This window comes from Octopus sinensis, linkage group LG7 (assembly GCF_006345805.1).
Source record: "Octopus sinensis linkage group LG7, ASM634580v1, whole genome shotgun sequence".
Lineage (NCBI taxonomy): Eukaryota > Metazoa > Mollusca > Cephalopoda > Octopoda > Octopodidae > Octopus > Octopus sinensis.
This window is the reverse complement of record NC_043003.1, coordinates 46,188,326-46,206,597: the sequence shown is the minus strand read 5'-3', so window position 1 is coordinate 46,206,597 and position 18,272 is coordinate 46,188,326. Positions and strand designations below refer to the sequence as shown.

At 36.9% G+C, this 18,272-nt stretch overlaps 1 protein-coding gene across 1 annotated transcript; it reads right to left on the bottom strand.

Annotated features, from left to right (window-relative positions):
* Window positions 1–2,774: 2,774 nt before the first annotated feature.
* Window positions 2,775–17,805, bottom strand: LOC115214396 (heparan sulfate glucosamine 3-O-sulfotransferase 3B1-like). The gene is made up of 2 exons (XM_036504397.1): window positions 17,665–17,805; window positions 2,775–3,553 (listed from the first exon to the last, which is right to left on the bottom strand). The coding sequence occupies exons 1-2, from the start codon at window positions 17,803–17,805 to the stop codon at window positions 2,894–2,896; spliced, it is 801 nt and encodes a 266-aa protein (XP_036360290.1). The 3' UTR covers window positions 2,775–2,893.
* Between the last annotated feature and the right edge of the window lie 467 nt (window positions 17,806–18,272).

Genomic DNA, 18,272 nt, shown 5'->3' with positions numbered 1-18,272 from the left:
TGAAAGGCCACATGCTGGAATAAGATAAATAGTTTATAAAATGTCAAAAAGAAAATTATGGGACGAAAGTGTAAATTATGAAATATGTAAAAGTTATGAAACGAAATAGATAAAAAATATTACGTGTAAAAGCTTTGAAACGAGATGTAGAAATTATGAAATGTGAGAAAATAGCAAAAGAACACTATGAAATGAAATGGATAAATTATAAAACTTGAAAGACTATTACGAATTTAGATTATCTATGAAATGTCGAAAAGAAAATTATTCAATGGAGTGGATAAATTATTGGGTATGAAAGAACATTAGAAAATGAGATACAGTAATAAAAAGATATGAATGAAAAAAGTTATGACGCGTGATGGATACATTATGGAAGAAAAAATTGCATAATAAGATGAATGGATTATTGGAAGTGAAAAAGAAAATAACGAAACAAAATAAAGAGACATTACTGACGTCACCTGTATCTACTGTAATAATGGTTTTTCATTTAAGCAAAAGCCAAGCGGTTTGGGGATTAAGGGTTAGTCGATGGCATCGAACCACATACTTGGCTTTTAGTTCATGCAATTAATCCCGGAGATATGAATAGGAAATTTGATCTCGTCGAAATTGAACATGGTGCAAAAGGAACCTGAACAAATACCTCAAAGCAATTTTGTTTTCTGGCGCTCACTTCCTATATGTCTAGCATTACGATTTTTAGCTTCTGATCTAGACACAAAGCCAGCAATTTTGAGTAAGTGGTATAGTCAGTACCATGCATCCTGTAACTTAGAGTGGCCCTATATTTTAGCGGCCCCGAAACGATTGAAGGTAAAATTGACCTCTGCAGAATTCAAACACAGGCTGCAAAGGTTTGGAAAATACAACAAAGCAGACTTTACTGTCACTCTAATGATTCTGGCTGCTCACTGCCTTCATTTTGTGATAAGAATTCTTTCAAATTCTGGTAGAAGGCCGGCTCACTTGAAGGAAAGGAGAAGTCGATTAAATCGACCCCAGTGTTTTACTGGTACTTTATTTCAACGACTGTGACAGGATAAAAGGCAAAGTTAACCTTGGCAGTATTTGCACTACAAACGTAAAGAACTGGAAGAAATGCCATTCAGCATTTTGTGCGACGCGTTAACAATTCTGTCCGTTAATCGCCTTCTCTATTTACGACAATAATTCTTTGTCCTATAGGCAAAAGCATGAAATTTTGTGGTGAGGCCATAATCGATTACAGAAACCTAAGTTCTCGACTGCTACTTAATTAATAAACACTGAAAGGATGAAAAGCGAAGTAAACCTCGGCAGTGTTTGAATTCAGACAGATGAAATTGTGCTAAGCATTTTATCTGGGGCGCTAACGATTCTGCAAAGTTGCCCCCATCTCTAATTATGATAATACGTCTTTCTGCTATAGACAAAAAGGTAGAAATTTGTGGGGAGAGAATAGTCGATTACATAAACTCCTGAGCTCGACAGGTACTTATTCTTATCGATCCCGAGAGGATGAAAGCGAAGTTGACCGCAGCGGAATTTAAGTCAAGAACGTAAAGAGTCGGAAGATGTACCGCTAAGTATTTTGTCCAATTCACTAAAGATTTTATCAACTTGTCCCCTTAGTTTTGATAATAATGAAGATGTTTCTCTATTCATGTATGCGGGGATGCTGAAAAGTTCCTAGCTTTAAGGGTTTCCCGAAAGGTCTGGTTGGCGGCCCGACCGTTCGAGTTCTTTTACAGGGCTCAGAAAAACTGAAGGACATCTGCAATAAGTGTGTGGATCTCGGAAGGGAATATGCTGAATAAAATCATAATTAGCGATCCTCCTGTATTTTCTTTAACCATAAAACCAGGAACTTTTCAGCGGCTTCTTGTTGTTTATATGGCATTTGGTAAGCTTGTGAATTTTTTTCAGCGATGCTGTTAAATAACTACTGTTAGAGAATGGTATAATGAGGTCCATGACACGTTGTGTACTACATTTGGATTATATTTGTGTTTCTTTTATTGTCTTATCAGTGGAGGCGCAATGGCCCAGTGGTTAGGGCAGCGGACTCGCGGTCATAGGATCGCGGTTTCGATTCCCAGACCGGGCGTTGTGAGTGTTTATTGAGCGAAAACACCTGAAGCTCCACGAGGCTCCGGCAGGGGATGGTGGTGATCCCTGCTGTACTCTTTCACCACAACTTTCTCTTACTTCCTGTTTCTGTTGTACCTGTATTTCAAGGGGCCGGCCTCGTCACTCTGTGTGTCACGCTGAATATCCCCGAGAACTACGTTAAGGGTGCACGTGTCTGTGGAGTGCTCAGCCACTTACACGTTAATTTCACGAGCAGGCTGTTCCGTTGATTCGGATCAACCGGAACTCTCATCGTCGTAACCGACGGAGTGCTTCCATTGTCTTATCAATATCTATCGAATATATTTGGTTTCTTATTGAGGTGTTAAGACCACAAAATATGGGATGAATGGTTTTGTGTGTGTGTATGTGTGAGGGCGACGAGTAATGTCGGCATGATGTTAGCTTTGTTGTTGTTATTGTTGCTGTATATTAAACTCAGTATTTGTTAACTACAGAATACGAGTGGGAAGCAAAGTTGACAGCCATATGATTTGATCATAAATCTTTAAAATACTTATTACTATACTAGTTTTCGCTTGAATCTCTTCTCTATTTTCGGAACACATTCTAATGTGACCAAAAATATTATTTTTCAGTATCACTTTATATCAATAAAATACAAAGAAAAACGACAAACAGAAGATATAAACGAGAAATTTAGAAGCCATTGTTAAAAATTTACTTTATTTCTTATTTGTATGGAAGAAGCTGTAAATTTGTGTTTAAAAAATTCGCTTATATTTTTTTCACTCTATAAATCATATATTTAGACATTTCATACCCATCCAAAATCTTGATTAACCATGCGATAAAATTTTATATTGAAGGGCTTATAAAAATCCCTAAGCCTCCGTATCACCGAAGGATCAATCATGGGGTGAATACGCCCTTTAGTTTCACCTAAGCAGTGAGGGTGGCTACCTTTTTGTCTGTTAGGTTTAAGGATACAAGGAAATCCTTTCCTGGATTTCAGGTAAAAATGTTTGTGGTTTATAACAGGTCTGAGCCCCAAAAACTGTTGCACTTTCAACATCTCATCAGCAGGGTTTTCAATAAGACGTTCACCACTCACGAAATGCATTTGTTCCAGTGGGAAATACTGAAGCCAATGTTTCAGGTGTTTAGCATAGACTCCTATACGGACAGGACTCCACTGGGTGTCGACAATACGGGTGGTGTTATCAACAAACACCATTTCCTCGAAGCTACGCGAATCCATCTTCTTGCTGGCCACCTGTGTGTAGTCAGATATAGCCCGAGTAACGGGGTCCCTCACTACCACAATCAACTTGAGATGTTTGGAGAACTGGTACACTCTTCTAGGAACATCTTTCGTTATAAAATAACTCGGTGTTTTCTCGATGGTGAGTTGACCTTCTTCAGATCTTGGCATTAAACTTCTGCAAAATATAGAAAAAGAAAAAAATAATGTCAGTAGGTTTGATCATACAAGTTGATATATTTACTATATTTACTTTGATGTTAAAATGAAGATTTAATAATAAACTAAATAAAGAAATACTGCACAGAATAGGTAATACAAATTTCATATACGTAATAAAATGGATAATACAAATTTTTATACACGTATTAAAATGAATAATAGAATAATTTATATACATAATACAATCACACGTACATACATACACACGCACACACACCACACAAACGATTTTATTTGTTGCTGATAATTTTATTGGGGATATACTTTACTCTGAATTTTTTAAATTTCAGCTTGTGAAGGGAAACACAATACTCCTGTGGCTAAGTAACTCCCTCATGAATTTACAAGATGAAAGTATTCACAGGCACACACACAAACGCACACGCGCTTTCAGCTAGGGATTTAAAAGTCTTAGGCATTAATATAAACTAGTTACCAACCCAGATTAGCTGAGGTTAGTTGAGCTGATTAATGTTCACCCCGTCTTCTTGTATCTCTATCCCTCTGTCTCACCTCTTTACCACAGCTTCCAACCACCTTCTAACTTCATTTATTATGTCCTCCACCCAGTTCTTGCGTTGACTGGCATAGATTAAAGATTTCAGATAGTTGCAGTATGATCCTGTTGTTCATAATGTTAAGTGTCTGGATCACTCGGGGGAATTAAAATAGGTATTACTTGACAAATGATCAGTATTACTGTTATACTTTATCTTTCATTTTAGGATTTTGATACTATTTTTCTAATAAACGCACACAAACACACAGTTACACACACAGACACACACACACACATGTTTATTAGAAATGTCTCATTATCAATACGTATATACGTATGCATATATATATATATATATATAATATATATATATATATATATATATATATATATATATATATATATATATATATATGTGTGTGTGTGTGTATGCACTTTATTATCTCCCCTTCTTCCTGGCTCTCGGGTATGACCCCTCTGTCCGGCATTCGCTATGATAGATCGCTAGCCAATATACATTTTTTCTGTTTTCTCTCCTTGTTTATTCCTGTGTTCCTATTGGAGTGCCAAGCATAGGATATTTGTTGTTTAGTTTTATCGCATTACTGACAATAATATTTGTTTATTTCCCTTGGTCAGATTTTCGTTACCAAAGGAACGGTTCAAAAAGACAAGGAAGAGTTTCACTGCGTTTGAATATTAAGAAAGCTTGCGACTGGGAACAGTTTATCTGTCTCATCCGACAGATATAAAAAAAACCTAATGCAACGTACCCGCTGTAAAACGAGTCATTCTCCTAAAACATCACACAAAAACGTGTATAAAATCTTTTTCCAAAGATTGATAGATGTAATCAGGGTAGACTTGTGGGGTCAGTGTCAAGATAATGACCACTTATGGACGGAAGACGCCCTTAAAGGGTGCAGCATATATCGTTTATTGCATATCAAGGGCATATGGCGTCAGTTGTATGACATAAACACGCTCATCATATATTACATATACGTGTACATCACAGACATGTATATGTATGTATATATATATATATATATAATATATATATATATATATATATATATATATATATATATATGTACATATATATATATATGTACATATATATATATATATGTACATATATATGTCTGTATATATATATACATGTATTATATATATATGTATATATATATGTATGTATAGCTATATATATATATATATATACACACACATATATATATATACACGTTCATAGATATCAACATGCTTACTTTCCTCTTTGCGTCACACGCGTTTATCTACCCACCAAACATACGTGTACCTTTGCAAAAATAAATAATAAAAAAACAAAAAAGAAAATTAACAGGAGCATAAAAGGGAAATTCTTTAAAGACGATAGCATCATACTCAAATACACGCGCTCGGCCAAAACACACATATACACATATACAATTACGAGCACAAGCACATACAAAGCCAGTGGACAGATTTTCTTATGTAAGACTTTTACAACATTTGAAACGATTGAATAATTACACGTATGGAAGGAGAACGAAAATGGATTAACTGATTTTATAACATAAGATTACGTCATGAATTCTATGGAAGGGCAAAAGTAGTTAAGTTTATTACCTTGCGAAGGGATATATTTTGATACGATTTTTTGTCAGTGTGTATATACATATGTACATACATTCATACTAGCCATACATATGTATATACATACGTACATACATCTGTGTCTGTCTGTCTGTCTGTCTGTCTGTCTCTCTTTCTCTCTCTCTCTATATATATATATTTATGTATATACACACGGATATATATATATATGTATATAGACAAACAAATATGTATATATATATATATATATGTGTGTGTGTATATACATACACAGACACATATACATACATACATATATATATAATGTATGTATTTTACTGAGAGATGGGACATTTATTACATAAGATTACACTATTACATCGACGGGAAAGAAAAACAATACCCTTCAATGTCTGAGATAGACAGAATAACTAGATGATAATAAATGCTATTACATACGACCAACATAGATAAATCGAAAGAAGAAGAAACTTTAAGAACACAAAAGAAACCAAAAAAGCGAGTAATAGGGTTTGTTGCGTACATATTAAGAATAAAACAATAACATTTGTACTCTTACACGCAGTTTGGAAACGGTCAAAGAAGTATTCGGTTACGCAAGTGAGGGTGTCTGGTTCATAAGAGAAGACATTGATTTATATATGGGTAACTGAAGACACTTTCATGACAATGCTTCATTCTGCTTCCCTGCCCCTCTCTGCCATGATAGTGGTCAGTAGATATATTTGTTTAACCCGGGGTACAGTAAAATTACGATGCCAAGATATAGAGATAATTGCGCCAGCTGTCTCTCTCCGTACCCCTCTCTTTCTCTATCTCCCTCTTTCTTTCTCTCATTCATTCCTTCTCTCTCTCATTCTTTCTTAATTTCTTTCTGATTCTCTCTCTCTCTCTCTCCTCTTTATGTATTAATCTTCTGGTTATTTTATCGAGCAATACAACGAATTCTACACACAATGATATAACACTACATCGAAATGCTGCTGATGCTGCTACTACTACTACTATACTACTACTACTACTACTACTACTACTGATGATGATGATAATAATAATAATTATGATAATAATAGTAATAGTAATAAAAATGGATTCAAATTTTACCACAAGGTTAGCAATTTCGGGAGAAAGTAAAGTCTATAACATTTCTCCCAGTGATGAACTAAAACTTATTTTAGCGACCTAAAAATGATGAAAAGCAAGGTCAACCTCGACGGAATCTGGGCACAGATCGTTAAGACGGGGAAATATATACATGCATATGAAAATACATACATACATACACGCATACATATATATATATATATATATATATATATCAATATCCACGTCTATATTTATCTATCTATCTACCTCGATATATGTATCTATATCTATATGTGTATGTGTGTGTTTGCATGTTTGTGCGCGTGCGTGTGCGTATATAGATAGATACATAAATAGGTAGATAGATAGTTAGATAGATAGATAGATAGATAAATAAATATACATCTCATACGAATTTGGAGAATTGTTGCTGAGCATGATTCTTTGAAAGAATGTGGATATCATATATAGCACACACACATGTATGTATATCATATATATATATATATATATATATATATATATATATATAATATTATATATATATATATATATAATATATATATATACACATATATATATCATATACATATATATATATATAATATATATATATATATATATATATTTCAAAGGTTTTTAATCCCATGCTGGCCACCCGATAAGATTGGTATTTAAATATCGATCTTATCCTTATTTATATAAATATGATATATATAATATATATATATATATATATATATTATATATATATATATATATATATATATATATATATATATACATATTATACATCAGAGGACTGCAGAGGACTGCAAACACTCAGAGGACTGCAAACACTCTGTAACAGGACAAAAATCCCGTTCCTGAGAGATTTTGTTGCATGCAATCAAGCCTTATGCATAGCACTAACGGAAACGCACCTGAAACCGGATATAGCAGATGCGGAGTTACACATACCACAGTATGCTGTACTACGGACCGACAGGAAAGAAAGGAGTCATGGAGGTGTTGCTATGTACATCCGTGAGGACCTCACACCCAGGTCCTCTTGTCATACTCAAACTCGGTGTGTGACACACTAATTGTACATATAGGCAACTTGATGTAGTTGTGGGTGCTACAGATGCCCCAAGCCATGTGGGCAAGTTTGAAGACTGCCTTATAAAAATAGAAGTTCTAACCACATTAGAACAACACATAAGTGTACTCTTATGGGAGACTTCAATCTGCCAAATGTCAGATGGCCCGAGGGCCTTTCTCTCCCAGGAATGACAAGATGTGAACGAGGACAGGCGAGGTCCCTCCTGACCTCATCAACACCCTGTACATGGAGCAGGTAATACTCCAACAAACCAGGGCAGGTAACACACTGGATCTCTGCTTCACAAATGACATGGATCTCATCCATAATGTGAAAGTGACAACCGACACTACTCTCGGATCACAACATGATAGAGCTGACCATGTACGGGCCGAAAGAGAGCACGGACATGCAGCCTACAAGAAACCCCCAGAATCTTTCCAGCTTGAACTACCATAAGGCAAACTGGAAACAAATTGAGAAAGAGATCCTCAAAAAACTGGCCTAAATGTCTCTCCTCGCCAGACATCGACGTGAAACTTCAACAATTCATGTCTGTAATGCAAGCCATATGCTACAATATGTCCAGAGAGAAAGGCCACTGTACACAAGAACAAAATCCCCAGAGAGAGGAAAATTCTAATGAGACGGCGTACAAAATTTTCAAATCGCCTAAACTAACAGATTGAAAGCAGTGAAAGTCCCGCCTAAAAATAAAACTGTTGGAAATCGAAAAATGTCTGAAATCTCCCATGAAAAGGAAAGAGCAGACAAAGAAGCCTGGGCTACAGACAACATAAAATCTAACCCCAGAGCTTTCTACAGGTATGCCAAGAAACAGCTACGGTGCACTGTAGAATAGGGCCACTCCTCGAAAAGGATGGCACACTTACAGGAAAACAATGAGGGTAAGTGAAATACTGAATGAGCAATTCAAGAGTGTTTTCACTCCACCCCTTGGGCATCTCCAAATCACCAATCCAACTGACTTTTTTACCACTGCAGATATAAAATCAGAGGCGGCGACGATAGATTACATCGATATAAAGGAAGAAGATGTAATCAAGGCTATAGATGAAATGAAAACAGACTCAGTACTGGCCCGATGGATTCCCGGCAATCCTCCTAAAAGCATGTAAGAGAGTCCTAGCAAGACCACTGCAGTTCCTCTTTCAGAGCTTCCTTGCAGCTGGCAAACTTCCAAGAAAACTGAAGGAAGGTAAAATATGCCCCATTCATAAAGGAGGTAGCAGAGCGGAAGCCAAGAACTATAGACCTATCTCTCTGACCTCACACATCAGCAAGGTCATGGAACGAATAGTCAGAAGGAAGCTGATCACCTTCCTTGAAGAAATACTTGCTGCCCGACACCCAACATGGTTTCCGACCAGGGAGAAGCTGTTTAACACTATGACTGGGTGCTGAAACGGCTGCTTCAACCACTCAAATGTGGAAGTGATATATCTCGACTTTGCAAAGGCCTTTGATAAAGTCGATCATGGAATGATATGTCACAAACTGCGTGATCTCAACATAGTTGGAAAACTGGGAGAATGGCTTCATGACTTTCTGAAAAGAATAGTGAGCGGTGTTCCGCAGGGCACTGTTCTGGGACCACTACTGTTCATAATGGCCCTCTCAGACATGCCCTCAGCCACGCAGAGAGCCACGATCACAAGTTATGCAGATGATACAAAAGTTTCACAGGCAATACAGAACCCTGAGGACACTAAACACCTGCAATGTGAGCTAGACAAAATATACAAGTGGGCCGAAAAGAATAGCATGCAGTTCAATGCTGAAAAGTTTCAAGCTCCATACTATCAGCATGCAAAACTAAATGCAATACCCAATGAATACACTGGACCCGGAGGAATAGCAATCCCAGAGGCACAATCAGTGCGTGACCTAGGTATTTACATGAGTGATGACGCGACCTTTCGTGTACATGTTGCTAAATTGGCAATGAAATGTAGACGACTGGCGGATGGATCCTCAGAACCTTTAGAACAAGAGAACAAGAAACATGATGGTCCTCTGGAGGACACTTGTCCTAAGCCACTTTGACTACTGCTCTCAGTTATGGTCACCATCCAGTGTCAAGTTGATCACAGAGCTCGAGGCGATCCAACGTAGCTACACGAAGAAGATAGCCTCTATGCAGAATGTAAGCTACTGGGAAAGACTCAGGAAATAAAATTATATTCCCTGGAGCGTAGGCGGGAAAGATATGCCATAATATACATCTGGAAGATCCTGGAGGGAAGTGTCCTGAACTTTGGCATCGAGAGTTACGCAAATGCCAGAACTGGGCGTCACTGCGTGGTGCTAGGACTCCAAACTTGCCATCAAGATGTAGGACAAGATTATGTGATAGCCTGGGCTTCCGAGGCCCACAGCTCTTCAATATCCTCCCAAAGAACCTGAAAGACCTGCATGGGGTGGATACAGATGTCTTTAAAATGAGCTGATCTCTTCCTGTCAGGTGTCCCAGATGAACCAACTTCACGGCAGGAGGGGCAGATGAGGGCAGCTGCATCGAACTCTCTCATGCACCAAATAGCAGCTGCTAGAAAGCCTTCATGAAGTGAAACCAAGTAGCAACACCAAATGGCGGTGCCCCAGCATGGCCACAGCTCATAAGGTGAAACTGGAAAAATCAAAGTCAAAATCAAAATCATATGTGCGTGTGGTTTTGTGTCTGGACTAAGATCCCGGTTCACAGGCCACTTGTATGCATAGTGTGTGAAACACTTTCGTTATGCAAATTAGAGACTCCTTCATTGAGTAACTGCTGCATTTGGTGAGTATATAAATAATTTAGCTGCTCGTTCTTCTGGAAACTGTCAGGATGATGTAGACACCTCTGATTAGAACCGTATAAAGTTCGTAAATCGGTTAAAGTTGTTTATGAATTGTTTCTATTTTATTTTCAGTTCGCTAAAATAATGATTATATGTTTGTAAAAAAAAAAAAAAAAAAAAAAATACATGCTTACCAATCACATGGTTCGGGGTTCATTCCCACTGCGTGGCACCTTGGGCAAGTGCCTTCTACAATAGCCTCGGTTCGAAGAAGCCTTGTGAGTGGATTTGGTATAGACGGTAACTGAAAGAAGCCCGTCGTATATATATATATATATATATATATATATATATATATATATTATATATATTATATATATATATATATTATATATATATATATATATGTATGTATGTATGTATGTATGTATGAATGTGTTTGTGTGTCTGTGTTTGTCCCCCCAACATCGCTTGAGAACCGATGCTGGTGTGTTTACGTCCCCGTAACTGCGAAATTAAAACAAAACTAATGCAGTGGAAGAACACTCAGAAAATTTCAAATAATGCATCTCTATGAATGCATAGAAAGCTACCGCACCTTATTAAAGAGGGCGAACATGTTGGAAGACATCACTCGAATTATACTGTGAACGTCTGACATTAATCAGCCAGTCACCCTAGCAGGATTAGTGCTTCCAGTTCGAATGACTTATATCCACAATAAACGTCTATAAATAATACCGCTGTCAATCACTAACCAAAATAGCTCAGTTCTTCCCAGCTGATCTATTTATTCATAGACAGTTGTACATATGTTCATTAATAAATTCGTAGAGTGCTACAGTCTCCAATATTTAAAACTTTAATCCTTCCAATATGAGATTATATGTTTGAAACATTTTTTTTTTGTTCTTAATTTTTAACGCCATTCCGTTATTTCTGCAGATAAATTTACGTACGTACGTTTCATTGCTTACATATTTAATTCTATTTTTAAAATCGCCATCATTTACAGTCGTCATCATGGTCACCGTCGTCACCATTACCAGCATTCACCATCATCATCATTACATTAATCATAATCATCACCACTATCATCATCATTACCATCATCACTATCATCATCATCATCATCACCATCATCACTATCATCATTATCACCACCACCACCACCACCATCATCATCATCATCAAGATAAACGACGACAACGACAACAATAGCGATGACTTCAAGAATGATCACAGCTTGTGTACAACGCCGAGGGATCGAACCTAGAAATGCGTGAGTGTGAAGTGAACAACTTAAACACATCGTTTACCTCTATTTATACATATCTTTCTATCTATCTATCTATCTATCTATCTATCTATCTATCTATCTATCTATCTATCTATCTATCTATCTATCTATCTATCTATCTAGCTAGCTATCTATCTAACCATCATATATATATGTGTGTTGTGTGTGTGTGTGTGTGTGTGTGTATGTGTGTGTGTGCGTATTTATATATATATATATAAGCGTAGAAACTTATGTATAATACTTATGCATAGTGACGTTTCTGTCTCAATAATAATGCCTTAAATGTCCAGGATATACAAATACAATTCTGGTGAAATATATGTAGACGGAGTCAAAATGAATCGCTTGTATGTTCATGTGTGTGCATGTGGTGGGGAGAGAAAGGAGAGAGAGAGGGGGGAGAGCGAGAAAGGAAAAAGAGGTGAGGGATAAAGGAGAAGTAGAGAGAAGAGTGCAGGGGAGACAGAGATTGAATGAGAATAAAAGAGAGATATATATAGAGAGAAAGAGAGATATAAAGAAGTTGAAAGATATACATAGAAATATACATATAGTGAAGAAGACAAAGAAATCAATACCGAATGTGAGACACTGAGAAATAGACAAATACACCACAGGAGAGAGAAACATACAGACCAATAGATATATAGGTAGATAGATGGATAGACAGATTGATAGACAAATAGATAGATGGATGGATAGATATATAGTTCGATAGATAGATAGAAAGAAGATAGATAGATAGATAGATAGATAGATAGATAGATAGATAGATAGATAGATAGATAGATAGATAGATAGAAAGATAGATAGATAGATAGATAGATTGATGGATGTATAGATGGAGGGATGGATGGATAGATATATAGATAGATAGATCGATAGATAGATAGGTAGATTGATAGATAAATAGTTAGATAGACAGACAGATAGAAAGATAGATAGATAGATAGATAGATAGATAGATAGATAGATAGATAGATAGATAGATAGATAGATATAGATAGATAGATAGATAGATAGATTGATTGATGGACATATAGATGGAGGGATGGATGGATAGATATATAGATAGATAGATCGATTGATAGATAGATAGGTAGATTGATAGATAAATAGTTAGATAGACAGACAGACAGATAGACAGATAGATAGATAGATAGATAGATAGAAGATAGATAGATAGATAGATAGATAGATAGATAGATAGATAGATAGATAGATAGTTAGATATGTGTGTAAAATGAGGGGAGAAGAGATAAAATCGGAGAGGAAGACAGAGAAAGAGAAAGAAAAAGATTAAGAGGGAGAGAAAGAGAGAGAGAGAGAGAGAGAGAGAGAGGAAGGGACAGAAAGAGAAATAAAGAGCCCTCCGTTTATTACCTTGTGTTCGTCTATTAATTTTACTCAGTTTCGCCAGCACAAAACTCTTGACGACTTTACGAGCAAGAATTTTCCCAATCAGAGAATCTTTTAACGTGGCCGACCACAATAGATTCCTACCATTGAATTACTCGCAAAGTCGCAAAGATATCGGTGAACGCCTAAGCAAAGTGCAAATTTATCTATTAGAGAAAATATATTTATGACAACATAAATTCTATGAAAACACAGAGATTGAAAAGTGGCCATTAAAATATATTCTCAGATATAAGTAAATGTAGCAAGAATATAATGGCGGTACGAGAGAGTGGGGGAAGGGATGCAGTGAGAAACGGAGAGGAGAGAGGTGAAAGGAAGATGGGGAGAGGGAAAGTGGCTAGTAAATGTCTCGTGATTCAGAAATATCAAGTCTTGTTTAAACCCAGCAACGTGTCATAAATGCCGTCAAATATGGTCATCATGTGCCTTCAGATGTATACAGAATACACACGCACACACACACACACACACACACACACACACACACACACACACACACACACACACACACACACACACACACACACACACACACACACACACACACACACACACACACACACACACACACACACACACACACAGACACACACACACACACACACACACACACACACGCACACACACACGAATCACAACGCATATCTATATATGGACGTATGCATATTTTGCATGTATAAACACGCACGTGTTTGTATATGTATGTGATTATATGTGCGTGTGTGTGTCTGGTCCCATTTATATATGTATGCTATTTGTATATACACATATATGCCGTCATAAAAGGAGCTGTTATATATGTATGAGTGGATCTTGTTGTAAAGTGTATATGCCCTGCGTGTGCGTATAGATAAATATAGTATATTCAGGCCTGCTGATGATTACGTAAGTATGAAATCACTGTGATACAGGTCTATATATTTTTAAATGTCTTTCTTTGAAAAATTGCATTCGGTGGGATTAGTAATATTTTTGGTAGAATGACTGATTGTCCCTCTTAGCGTATGGCGTGTATGTAGAATGCCTCCTGGCATGTATGTATAATGCCCTCTATATATAAATTAATATATATATATATATATATATATATATATATATATATATATATATGTACGAACATACGTGTCTCTGAGAGAGTGTGTCTATTGGTGTGTGATTCTCTATCTTTGTATTTCGATATACTGGCTTGTCTATGCAGTCACAGATGTATTTATATTCGCACTCTCATACATATGCTCTGCCTGGTCAAAAGTCTGAATACAAAGATAAAATCTAGTATTTCCCTAAATATGTTTTGATGAAAAGATAAAACCTAATTATTTACTAGTTATTTCTAAGTAACGAAGTTAATAACTTTTTACTACATATGAGTAATATTATTTCATCATTCTATCAGATGTTTTATTTACTTACGGGGTACCTCAACACTTTTTTTTTTATATTTATAGAGTTGTCTTTTAAAGAAAAGAGCACTAATTTTTGTTTTGGATTCCTGTTCAGAATACTTCTTATATTCCCAAGAGAGGTGGTGAGAAATAATTTTGCAGATTAGCCAATTTTTGCGCCCTAAATATTCTAACAGTTTCATCACTCTTTCGTCACACCACGTATTTATATTAGATATTGATCTTGAATCAGTTCCTAGCAGCAAGGATGCTACGAATGACCGTGGGTACGAATTGTAACATCAAATGAGACCAATGAGCCTTCCAAAAGTGACCAACAAGACGTAAGAAGATGACTCCGGTTATCAGGTCATTATATGCGGTACCAGGAAGAAGATGTATCAAAACTTGTTCTCTGGGTCCCTCAACATGGTATCAGAAAGCGTAGGAGACGTCGTCTGGCACTTATCGACAACCTGATAGACCACACAGGAACAAGAATGGATTCTATCTATGAACTGCAGGTGACGATCATGAATCGAGATGTTTGATGAAATGGCTTTGTCGGAGCCCTACCAAAGTAAGTTGTAGCAGCAGGAAAATGCTGTACTAACCTAATAATACATCATTTATAGAATTCAGTAAGAGGATGTCTAACGAATTAATCTAAGATTATTGCAGAAAAACATCCAGAATTGTCGGAAATTTTACAGGCATCATAAAATTTCAACTAACAGACACTGGTTTAAAATCAATATGTGACCAAACATTTATTGAGCACTTTGCTTCTAATGTCCCTATTATTCCTCGTCAAACACTATATACATTCCTAGGAATACACTTGCAAGAGTTAAGTACTATTCATCCATTATGTTATAGAAGAACACATGTTAAAAGGCAAGAACTGTTTTTTTCTTTTCAAGATAATACCATAAAGAATAATTAAACTTATCGGGTTATTCTGAAGTAGATTTCACTTACTTATATGATAAACCATAATTGTGCTATATTCCAACACGATCGCGTACAGTGCCATTTTACAAACTGGCTTAGAAAACCGGCTTAGAACTAGCAATAATACTGGATTTAACATGGATAATCTCATTAACCTTCCATGATAGAATCACATAATAAATAGAAAATGTCAGCTTATAAGTTTTCATCCATTGCGATTTTAAAATGGAATACACCGATGGTAGTCACATAGGAGGTAGCAGTTGGTTACTGTAATAATTTTCTTGAAACATTGCCCAATTGTATTGATGCTGCACCAGAGACAATGTGATATCGTGCAAGGTGTTAAACACTATAACCTTTTATAATTGCTCATTGATAAACTGTTCGAAAATTGGTAAAAAAAGTTTGGTACAAAGCCAGTAATATTGAGGGATGTAGTAAGTCGATTATATAGAACTCAGTCTCCATTTTACTGACCTAGAAGGGACATGGCTACAAAATGGGATTTTGGCGGTATTTAACCTCAATATGTAAAGAACGGACGAAATTCCCACAAAGTATTTTATTCGGCCTGCTTACGATTCTACCACCTCGCCGCCTTAAACTCTTCTATTATTATCATATAAACTGCATACTTATTTTTTCATTGATATCATCATTTACTGTTCAAAAATAATATTTCATTAGGGTCAGAAAAAGACCATTAACAAATAGTATAAACCATTCTACTATATCTTAATTTTAACTCTACTGTATAATAAAACTCCTCTTGCAGGCCACTTGGCGTTGTAGTTTTAGTGATGCTTTCATCGTTTAGACTTAGATTATTTATTTTGAGCAGGCCTTACTAAATTCACAACAGTGTAGCATGCTGGACTGATATAAAATGTCATTGTCACAAGTAATATTATGCAGTATATCTTCTGGGACATTGTGATTTTTACTTCAAAATCTGACGTAATCTAATTGGGTAGTAAACGTAATACGTTGCCCTTTTTATCATAGCTATTTGGTCCTTGGGTATGTTAAACAGAATTCACTCTGTTCCCAGTAGCATCCGGACCAAGTCTCCGGCATGAAGACAACATTCCTTCCTCCCTTCCTCTGATTAAGAGATGAAACAAAACTAAAACTAGAGTACATCCTTATATAGCGGTCATTCCTTTTATGGAGAGGCTCCACATTAAGAAATTACCAGTAACTAAAAACTACCTTGCGATAGTGCCTAGAACGGGATCAGATCATTTTGTAAGTATTTTCTATTGACCGACTTATAATTAAATCTAATTAGAATTCAAGTATTGAATTGATGTTTCCGTATAATATTGTTATGTAAACTGCGAAATGTGAATGCCTGACAGCTACGTTTTTCTGCATTATCTGTATAATAGGAAATGTATTATTATTTTGTAGTCACTGATCCATAGTTTTGAAAATGTTATGACTCTATAACATTATATTGCATATGCATACAGGAATTTAGATCTTATTAGGTTGGGTACACGAAAAAGGAACAAGTAGGAAAAGGACTAACAAATATATTACCATCACCACCACCACCAACAACAACAACACCACCAACACCATCACCAACACAACCACGAACACCACCACCACCACCGCCACTACCAACAACAACACCGCCACGACGATGAAGATGACGACCACCACCACCACCACTATCAACCACCACAACCACTACTACCACCACCATCACCACCACCACCACCGCCGCCGCCACCGCCACCACCACCACCACTACCACCACCACCACCACCACTACCACCACCACCACCACCACCACGATGAAGATGAAGACGACGACCATCACCACCAACACCACCACAACTACCAACACTTCTGCCGCTGACACGACGACGACAACGATCACCGCCACGACGACGACGCCACCACCACCACCACTATCGCCACCACTGCTACTAACACTATCACCAATACCATTGCTGCCGCCGCAGCCGCTGCCTTCGGGATCGTCGTCTAAGTCGTCATCGATGTCAGCAGCCACATCGAGGTCATCACCGTCGTCGTTCTCGCCATCGTGCGTAGTTGTTTTCAGCGTAGTCATAGCGGTGGTGTCATCATTTGATAGCGTCAACAGCGTCGTCGCCCATCCTCACCGCTACCATTATGAACGACGCCATCATCACCATCATTATCGTCATCGTCGTCCTCATCACAACCACCACCACCACCACCAATAACACAACAGCAACAAAAACAACAGAGGCATACGTGACATAGCAAGGGGAACGAGACAAGGGCATTATCCAGTCACTTGAGATGTGAATTTTCTGTATTGTTTTGCCTAAATATTTTGGTGAAGTATTCATGTAATATCCTGAAATCCACAGGGGGTCTTTCTGGGGGCGGACTGTTTAAGGCAGTAGAGGCGCCGTCAGGGTGTTATTTTTACGGTGTACCCACTTTATGCTTATGTGTATGTGTAAGTATATGTGCGTGTGTGTATGTGCGTGTATATATATATATATATATAAATGTATATATGTATATATATTTATTTATATTTATGTA

Bases quoted from the DNA above. Each gene is read 5' to 3' on its own strand.
- LOC115214396 (XM_036504397.1), bottom strand. From the start codon at position 17,805: ATGACTACGCTGAAAACAACTACGCACGATGGCGAGAACGACGACGGT. The intron at 3,554-17,664 runs GTTAGTAGCAGT...TGATCAAACCTA, and splicing joins GCAATGGTATTGGTGATAGT to CTGACATTATTTTTTTCTTT.